This window comes from Penaeus vannamei, chromosome 24, assembly GCF_042767895.1.
Source record: "Penaeus vannamei isolate JL-2024 chromosome 24, ASM4276789v1, whole genome shotgun sequence".
Classification (NCBI taxonomy): domain Eukaryota; kingdom Metazoa; phylum Arthropoda; class Malacostraca; order Decapoda; family Penaeidae; genus Penaeus; species Penaeus vannamei.
This window is the reverse complement of record NC_091572.1, coordinates 20,922,406-20,932,405: the sequence shown is the minus strand read 5'-3', so window position 1 is coordinate 20,932,405 and position 10,000 is coordinate 20,922,406. Positions and strand designations below refer to the sequence as shown.

General features: G+C 47.5%; 1 protein-coding gene across 3 annotated transcripts in view; it reads right to left on the bottom strand.

The window, feature by feature from the left end:
* The window catches only part of LOC113812801 (uncharacterized), a 264,232-nt gene that overhangs the window by 27,255 nt on the left and 226,977 nt on the right, over positions 1-10,000 (bottom strand). Inside the window, exon 1 of one of the 3 annotated variants that reach the window (XM_070138473.1) lies at positions 5,378-6,242. The exons of the other annotated variants lie outside the window; for them this stretch is intronic. Coding sequence (XP_069994574.1) covers positions 5,378-5,408 — 31 coding nt within the window. The 5' untranslated portion in view covers positions 5,409-6,242. Of the gene's footprint in view, positions 1-5,377; positions 6,243-10,000 lie in introns of those variants that run through there. 3 annotated transcript variants of the gene reach the window in all.

The window sequence follows — 10,000 nt, the reverse complement described above, 5'->3', positions numbered from 1 at the left end:
CCCTCCCCAGCACCCCACTTAAACCCTCCCCCCTCCCCCCACCTACAATGCACCCCTACCCCCTCCTCCTCTTCGACCAAACCACACCTTCAATGCACCCCTCCCCCTCCCCCCACCGACAATGCACCCCTCCCCCCTCCTTCCCCACTTTCGGTCGGTGTTCAAAGACAAAAACTGACACGGTTTTTGGCAGGTGGCTTTAGATACTGAGGAAGGGCGCTCCGAACCACAGGCCAGGGGGTGGGAGGGAGGGAGGGAGGGAAGGAGAGAAGGAGGGAGGGAGGGAGGGAAGGAGGAGAGGGGGGGGAGATTCACCTCTCTTTTTTCCATCTTCATTTCCTACCGATTGACCATTTTATTCTATTTTCATCGTAATTAACTGAGAAGCGACCGTGCTTGATATATTCCGCATGCATAATGTAAGAGAAAAAATCCTTAATTAAAACCAGGAGATTCCGTCTAATAATCAGAAACTTTATTAATATGTAGACCATGCAGAGCTTGTCCTCATGCAAATTCAACAAAAGAAGATGGTAAATAGATCAACAAGCGATAGACCAGAATAAAAATGTACTCTGTAGAATACAAAGAAGAAAAAAATACAACAAGAATGATCATAAAAATAATAAATGAATTTGGAGCGGAAAAATAACAACAAAAACAGCAACAGCATCGCAAAAATAACAATAAGAATCATAAAAATGTGAAATACACTTGAATGGAAAATAACAATAACAATAACAACTCATACTAATAAATGCATTAGCAGGAAAAAAGCAACAACATCAATAATCACAAATATAATACATAAACATGGCGGGAAAAAAACAACAAAATCATAAGAAATAACAAATGCACTCGATGTGGGAAAAAAATCCGAACCGTCGCTCGAAGAAGAAGAAGAAGAAGAAGAAGAAGAAGAAGAAGAAGAAGAAGAAGAAGAAGAAGAAGAAGAAGAAGAAGAAGAAGAAGAAGAAGAAGAAGAAGAAGAAGAAGAAGAAGAAGAAGAAGAAGAAGAAGAAGAAGAAGAAGAAGAAGAAGAAGAAGGAGAAGAAAAAGAAGAAGAAGAAAAAGAAGAAAAAGAAGAAAAAGAAGAAGAAGAAGAAGAAGAAGAAGAAGAAGAAGAAGAAGAAGAAGAAGAAGAAGAAGAAGAAGAGAAGAAGACGAAGAGAAGAAGAAGAAGAAGAAGAAGAAGAAGAAGAAGAAGAAGAAGAAGAAGAAGAAGAAGAAGAAGATAGGATCCTGGGCCGAGGGGAGTGTCCTTCGCCGTCCCTCCCTCTACCTGACTCACCCCCCCGCCCAATACCACACCCCTCCCCAACCCTCTCTCCCCATCCCTTCCCCTCTCTTTCCAGCCCCTTCCCTCCCTCTCCCTCCTCCCTTAACTCCCCTCCCCCAAACCCTCACTCTCCCCACCCCCCTCCCTTCAACTCCCCTCTCCCCGCACTCCCCCCTACGACCTTGAGGATGTTTCACGACCCCGGCTACTCCCCCCCCCCCCCCGCCGCCCTCCCCCCTTGGCCGCCTCCTTGGGAACTCCTTCGTGGCGATCCTAATAACGAGGCTCCCATCTCTCTGTTTTATTTTATTTATCTATTTATCTATTCCTTTTTTTCCTTTTTTCTTCTTACTTATAGTTTTACCGCTCTTCTCTCTCTCTTTTGTTTTTGCTTTTAGTTTTAGCGTGCTCTGTATTTTTTCGTTTTTTTCTTTCTCTCTTCGCTTTCGGTCTTTCTCTCCTCTTTTATCGTCCGCTGCTTTCTGTTTACAATTTTCTTTCTCCTCTTTGAAACGGTTTCTCTCTCTCTCTCTCTCTCTCTCATCTGCTTTCTATTCACCTTTCCCTTTCTCTTTCTCTCCTTCGACGCAGATTCTCATCCTCGTTTCTTCTCTCTCATTCGACCTCTCCTCTTCCCTCTCCCCACTGCTCTCCCTCTCTTCCTGCCCCATTCTCTCCCATGCTTTCTCCCTCTCTTCCTCCCCCCATTCTCTCCCTTTCTCCCTCTCTTCCATGCCCCATTCTCTCTATCTCCCTCTTTCCATCCCTTTCTCCCTCTCCCTCCCCCCATCTCTCTCCCTTTCTCTCTCTCTTTCTCTCATCTCTTTCTCCCTATCTCCCTCTTTCTCATCTCTTTCTCCCTCTCTCTCTCTCTCTCTCTCTCTCTCTCTCTCTCTCTCTCTCTCTCTCTCTCTCGCTCTTGTCTCTCTCTCTCTCTCTCGCTCTTGTCTCTCTCTCTCTCCGTCTTTCCATCTCCCGCCGCCATTCCCGCTCACGCGATGCGATATCAGTTCACGAAAGGCCGGAGATTTAATCGTAACATTAAAGCAATAAATCCTTAAGAAAAAGAGGAAATAATAAAAGATTCATAAAAATAATGGGAAAAAAGAATGAAAGAGAAAATAATAACAGATTCATAGGAAAAGAAAAACACAAAAAGAGATAGAACAACTATTAAATTCATAAGAAAAAATACTGAGGAAAAAAGAATGAAAGAAAAAATAATAAATCAATTAGAAAAAAAGAAAGAAAGAAAAAAAAAAAAACACGCGATAACGCTGTATCTGAAGAAGGTAAAAAAAAAAAAAAAAAAAAAAAAAGTTAAAATACTTCATGGAATTGAGAATAAGAGAACAAAAAGCGCCATGAAACGAAAAGAAAAGAAGCAAAACGAAGAAAAAAAGAAGTACGGTCCAAGAGCGGAGGAAGTCGTGAGTCACGGAAGTTTCCGACCCGAACGACACGACAACTTCCGGAAAAAGAAAAGAAAAAGAAAAAGAATGAAAAGAAAAGAAAGAGAAGAAAGAGAAAGAAAAGAAGAAAGAAAAGAAGAAAAATAAAAGAAAAAGAAAACAAAAAGAAGAAAAGGAAAGAAAGAAAAAGAAAAAAACAAGTAAGAAAAGAAAGAAAAAAAAGGAGAAAAAGAAAGAAATGAAAAGGAAAAACAAGAGAGAAAGAAAGAAAAAAAAAAACAAAGAAGAAAAAGAAAAAAGTAAGAAAAAAAGAAAGAAAAAAAAGAAAGAAAGAAAGAAAAAGAAAAGAAAAGAAAAAGAAAGAAAACAAGAAAAAACGCTAGGCCAACCTACAATAACCTCACTATTACGAAGGCTGCCGTAGCGGTTTTCGTCCATTGTTCGTTATTAATCCCCCTTCCCCCCCCCCCCTCCCCCACCCCGTTCTGCAGCGCCGGACTCCGCCGCGCAGGACACCAGGAGGCCAGGCTCGGTCCCGCTCGGTCATGCCACTGATGGGGAGCCACTGATGGGGAGCCACTGATGGGGAGCCACTGATGGGGAGCCACTGATGGGGAGCCACTGATGGGGAGTCCCGCCGCAGGAATTTCGGGCGCGCTGCTTCGGTCGACTGTCTCTCTACTCTTTCTCTCTGTCTCTGTCTCTGTCTCTGTTTCTGTCTCTCTCTCTCTGTCTGTCTCTCTCTCTTTCTCTCTCTCTCGCTCTCTCTCTTCTCTCTCTCTCTCTCTCCCTCCCTCTCCATCTCCCCCCCTACCCCTTTCTCTCTCTCTCTCTCTCTCTCTCTCTCTCTCTCTCTCTCTCTCTCTCCCTCTCCATCTCCCCCTACCCTTTCTGTCTCTCTCTCTCTGTCTGTCTCTCCCTCTCTCTGTTTCTGTCTCCCCCCCTCTCTCTCCATCCCCCCCGCCTCTCTCTCTCTCTCTCTCTCTCTCTCGAACGCTTCTAATCTTTTCTCTCTCTTGCGTTTCTGTATTTAGCTTTTATCCCTGTCGGCTTGATCATTTTTCTGCCTCCTTTCTCACCATTTGTCTATATCTCCGACTGGGTTCCCTGTCTGTCTTTCTGTGTCTATCCGTCTGTATGTCTTTCTGTGTCTATCCGTCTGTATGTCTTCCTGTCTGTCTGTCTGTCTCTCCTCCACTCCCTCCATGTCCATCTTGAATTTCGAACCCAGTCATCCCCTCCTCGCCCTCCCCTTCCCCCCGCCCTCCAATCCTCCAATTATATCCATGAATATAACCCGAATCGACATCGCTACCAAAGCCTCGTGGGTTAAACTGTCTACGGGGGCGGAATGGGCGGCGGACATCCGGGACCTGCAAAGGCGGAACATCCCCAACCCCATATTCATACCCCCCCCCTACCCCCACTCCTCACCCCCCCTCCTCCTCCTCCTCCTCCTCCTCCTCCTCCTCCTCCTCCTCCTCCTCCTCCTCCTCCTCCTCCCCACCCTTACCCTACCCATGTTCTCGATTCTGCTGCCCTCTACATCTCGGATTAGTTACACGTCTCATAAACGTTTCTGTTTGTGCGAGTTATTTGTGGGTTTTCCTGATCGTAGCCAAGATCTAATAAAATTTAACGCAAGTTTACAAACGAGGAAGAAGAAAGAAGAGACTGAAGGAAAAGAAAAAGAATAAGATAAAGAAAAAGAAAATAATAATAATAATAATAATAATAATAATAATAACAATAATGTCAATAACAACAAAAATATAACAATAACCATAACAATAACTGTAACAACAACAACATTAATAATAAAAAGATGAAGGAGGAGGAAAAGAAGAAAAGAGCTCAGCAGCGCCTTTAAAGTGTGGCGCCGCCGTGCTCAACCCCCCCGCCCCTCACCCCCCAAAAAATCTCGGCTGAACAAGCCAATCAAAAGGGGCTGCGTTCTCCCTCGCCCAAAAGGTCACCCTGAATGTTGCAGACTGCGAAACGACCTTAAAATCTTTACCCTTATTTCATCTGTTCGGTAACCGACCTCGATACGATCAGCTAAAGAATCGCTGTCGTTTTTAAATATCCTTCGTTTTTCTGCTTCCTCTTTCGCTTTCAAATTCCTTCGACTGTATTTAAGAAACACCGATAACAAAGCTTTAACAATGTAACGCAATTATCAAGCGTTGGCAAAATGTAACGCGGCAAAATTTATTAAAAAAAAAAAAAAAAAAAAAAAAAAAATCAACAAAAACGGAGGCCACGAACACAAAACCATTGCACGTTATTGCAATTCAAGTCAGCTCTTCAAGACGCACGACCTCGGCTCTGTTGCAACCCATCCTGAGATAAATCACTGTAACTGCCAAATCATTGCAGAATAACATTTGAAGGATAAACACGGGAAACGGGAGTAAATAAATTCAATGGAAAATACCGTTCGCATTTTTCGGGCAATAACACTGCGCTATGCAAGTGAAGCGCTTAATTGCATTCTAGAACAAACAAGAATATTTACATTTTTTCTCAATTCGTATCGCACGTACAGTAACCCATTCTAACACAAATTATCTAATTATCCCTCTTTCTCTCTTCTCCTTTTCTCTCTCTCTCTCTTTCTGTCGCCAACACCAAAAATTCACACGCCGTCTCTCTCTCTCTCTCTTTCGCCCGTAATGAGCCTTACCGGTATCCCTAATTTGTTTCTTCTGCGTCATCCTGCAGGAGGCGTGAACCCGGACCTCACACTCCGAGGGCGCCGTCGAGGTGCACGGGCGTCAAACTCGCTCCTGTCCTGGCTGCGTTCGAAGACGGTGATGGAAGCGCCATTGCTTTCTTATAAGTATTTCTGGTCACTCTCTCTCCCTCTTTTGTCCTTTTCTCTAGGTATTCCACGTGCTATTTGTTCCCCATATCCTTTTTTACATCACTTCTTTCATTTTTTTCTTCCATTAATGTTCTTAACTCCAATAGTTCAACTGTGAATATTTGCATTCTCTTTATTATCTTCTCTCTCTTTCCCTCTCATAGATAACCAAATGCCATGTCACAAATAGCGCACAGGATGACGATCAGGGCTCACAATGATAATGAGGGAGGTCATTCTCTTCTCTTCTTTACTACACACAAACGTAAGATTCAATTTCGTCATTTTCGAAAGTGATGAAAAGTCCTTTGGATATTTCTTTTTTTTTCACTCTCTCCTCCCTTTGCACATATCGGGAACGGCAATAAAAAGACTTCAAGAGAGGAGACCGGGAGACTCACAAGGTCCCTCGCACTCCCATTCGTATGAGAGCACAAGATGGATTTCCGTTCACTCTTCTCGTCAGCACAGAGGGATCCAACCCTTCAAGCTGCTCCCGAAGACGACTCCAGCCTCAGCCCCACGGCGAGGGGAGAACCAAGCCTCGAGAGGAGGAGAACCAGACCACGAGCGAAGAACCCGCGAGGCACCAGCACGCGCCCAGAGGGACTCCAGCGAGCGACCACGGATCCCGCCCGACCGCAGGACACTCGGGGAGAGACTAGCGGCGTCCCTTCGCCGGGTACACTGGCGCAGCTACACCGGAAATGGCGGCGATAGTGGACGCGTGTGAGGAGAGTGACTGCCACACTCGCCTTGATAAAGTATCGCAAACACGGTGGCTAATTCGACAGCCTTGATGCATGGGGCGCTTGGGTGGCCTCGGCGATGAAAAATGTTTATCTAATTTCATTCTTTGTTTGTGAATCCTTGTGGATCAGGCGCGCGTTCGCTTTCACCTTCATCCGTCGACTCTGATTTTCTATATCTTTTATTGTTGGATGAGTCAGTACTATGAAATCCCACAGAAGACGAAATCAAGATACTATTCTTTAAAAATAAACTTCATGAACGCAAACAACACGGAAATCAAGCGATAAATGGTGACAGCGATATCTGACCTCGTATTTAGACATTTAATCTCCGCATAGGCCTACCACACCAGGTCCTCATTGTCAAGAAACTAGGGCAAAGCTCCCCTTATCCGCCCCTAACGATGGTCATATTTCACGTACAGACAGACACATATGCGACTTCGACACAAACAGACGCGAGAGCGGTGCCCCCCCTCAAACCGATCACGTGACCTATCCGTTGTCGACGGTCGAACTTTCTCGCTCTTATACAAATAAATCTTCTCTCTCTTCCACCCCCCCCTCTCTCCCCCCCCCCCCTCCTTCCCACTCTTTCACCCCTACTCCCTTTCCCCCCCTCTCTCTCCCACTTTCCCTCTCCCTTTCCCACTCTTCCCCCCTCCCTGCCCCTCTCTCTTTCCCTCCCTTCCTCTCTCTTTCCCTCTTTCTTCACTCTTTCTCTCTCTCTCTCTTCCCCCCTTTCTTCCTCTCCGCTCTTTCCCCCACTTTCACCCTCTCCCCTCTCTTTCCCACCTTTCTCTCCCTCCCTCTCTTTCCTCCCTTTCTCTCTCCCTCCCTATCTTTCCCCCTTTCTCTCTCCCTCCCTATCTTTCCCCCTTTCTCTCTCTCCTCCCTATCTTTCACCCCTTTCTCTCTCCCTCCCCTATCTTTCCCCCTTTCTCTCTCCTCCCTCCCTATCTTTCCCCCTTTCTCTCTCTCCCTCCCTATCTTTCCCCCTTTCTCTCTCCCTCCCTATCTTTCCCCCTTTCTCTCTCCCTCCCTATCTTTCCCCCTTTCTCTCTCCCTCCCCTATCTTTCCCTCTCTCTCCTCCACTCCCTATCTTTCCCCCTTTCTCTCTCCCTCCCTATCTTTTCCCCCTCTCTTCCCTCCCTCCCTATCTTTCCCCCTTTCTCTCTCCTCCTATCTTTCCCCCTTTCTCCCTCCACTCCCTATCTTTCCCCTTTCTCTCTCCCTCCCTATCTTTCCCCCTTTCTCTCTCTCCACTCCCTATCTTTCCCCCTTTCTCTCTCCCTCCCTATCTTTCCCCCTCTCTCCCCTCCCTCCCCTATCTTTCCCCCTTTCTCTCTCCTCCCTCTCTCTCTTCCCCCTTTCTCTCTTCCTCCCTATCTTTCCCCCTTTCTCTCTCCCTCCCTATCTTTCCCCCTTTCTCTCTCCCTCCCTATCTTTCCCCCTCTCTCCCTCCCTCCCTATCTTTCCCCCTTTCTCTCTCCCTCCCTATCTTTCCCCCTCTCTCCCTCCCTCCCTATCTTTCCCCCCTTTCTCTCTCCCTCCCTATCTTTCCCCCTTTCTCCCTCCCTCCACTATCTTTCCCCCTTTCTCTCTCCCTCCCTATCTTTCCCCCTTTCTCTCTCCCTCCCTATCTTTCCCCCTTTCTCTCTCCCTCCTATCTTTCCCCCTTTCTCTCTCCCCTCCCTATCTTTCCCCCTTTCACTCTCTCCCTCCCTATCTTTCCCCCTTTACTCTCTCCCTCCCTATCTTTCCCCCTTTCTCTCTCCCTCCCTATCTTTCCCCCTTTCTCTCTCACTCCCTATCTTTCCCCCTCTCTCCCTCCCTCCCTATCTTTCCCCCTTTCTCTCTCCTCCTATCTTTCCCCCTCTCTCCCTCCCTCCCTATCTTTCCCCTTTCTCTCTCCCTCCCTCTTATCTTTCCCCCTTTCTCTCTCCCTCCCTATCTTGCCTCCCCCTTTCTCTCCTCCCTCCCTATCTTTCCCCCTTTCTCTCTCCCTCCCTATCTTTCCACACTTTCTCTCTCCCTCCCTATCTTTCCCCCTTTCTCTCTCCCTCCCTATCTTTCCCCTCCTCTCCCTCCCTCCCCTATCTTTCCCCCTTTCCTCCCTCCCTCCCTATCTTTCCCCCCTTTCTCTCTCCCTCCCCCTGTCTTTCCCCCTTTCTCTCTCCTCCCCTATGCTTTCCCCCTTTCTCTCTCCCTCCTATCTTTCCCCCTCTCTCCCTCCCTCCCTATCTTCCCCCTACCCCCTTTCTCTCTCCCTCCCTATCTTTCCCCCCTTTTTCTCTCCCCTCCCTCCCTATCTTTCCCCCTTTCTCTCTCCCTCCCTATCTTTCCCCCTTTCTCTCTACTCCCTCCCTATCTTTCCCCCCTTTCTCTCTCCCTCCCTATCTTTCCCCCTTTCTCTCTCCCTCCCCTATCTTTCCCCCTTTCTCTCCCTCCTATCTTTCCCCCTTTCTCTCTCCCTACAGCACTACCTCCTATCTTTCCCCCTTTCTCTGTCTCCCTCCCTATCTTTCCCCCTTTCTCTCCCTCCCTCCCTATCTTTCCCCCTTTCTCTCTCCCTCCCTATCTTTCCCCCTTTCTCTCCTCCTCTATCTTTCCCCCTCTCTCTCTCCCTCCCTATCTTTTCCCCCTTTCTCTCTCTCCCTCCCTATCTTTCCCCCCTCTCTCCCTCCCTCCCTATCTTTCCCCTTTCTCTCTCCCTCCTATCTTTCCCCCTTTCTCTCTCTCACTCCCTATCTTTCCCCCACTTTCTCTCTCCCTCCCTATCTTTCCCCCTTTCTCTCTCTCCCTCCCTATCTTTCCCCCTTTCTCTATCTCCCTCCCTATCTTTCCCCCTTTCTCTCTCCTCCCCTATCTTTCCCCCTTTCTCTCTCCCTCCCTCCCTATCAATTTCCCCCTTTCTCTCTCCCTCCCTATCTTTTCCCCCTTTCTCTCTCCCTCCTATCTTTCCCCCTTTCTCTCTCTCCCTCCCTATCTTTCCCCTTCTCCCTCCCTCCCTATCTTTCCCCCTACCCCCTTTCCCTCTCCCAAAATTTCCCCTTCTCCCTCCCTCCCTATCTTTCCCCCTTTCTCTCTCCCTCCCTATCTTTCCCCCTTTCTCTCTCCTCCCTATCTTTCCCACCCCCTTTCTCTCTCCCTCCCTATCTTTCCCCCTTTCTCTCTCCCTTCCCTATCTTTCCCCCTTTCTCTCTCCCTCCCCTATCTTACACCCTATCTCTCTCCCTCCCTATCTTTCCCCCTTTCCTACTCTCCCTCCTCCCTATCTTTCCCATATTCTCTCTCCCTCCCTATCTTTCCCCCTTTCTCTCTCCCTCCCTATCTTTCCCCTTTCTCTCTCTCCCCTCCCTATCTTTCCCCCTTACTCTGCCCTCCCTATCTTTTCCCCCTTTTCTCTCTCCTTCCCTATCTTTCCCCCCTTTCTCTCTCCATCCCTCTCTCTTCCCTCCCCCCCTGCGAAACATCCCATAGAGATAGAGTGCAGGTGTAACATCCTGACACAGTATCAGCTCCACACAGATACACCAAATGTCGCATCAATATCCCAACACAGTCATTCCCTTTATCACCATCGGCCTCCCTGCCAACCGGTGACATTAATAAAAAGTAAAAAGTCTTTATCTGCAAGAAAAACCGTCCCAAAATACCGCCACACATCCGTTAACATCGAAGCCACCA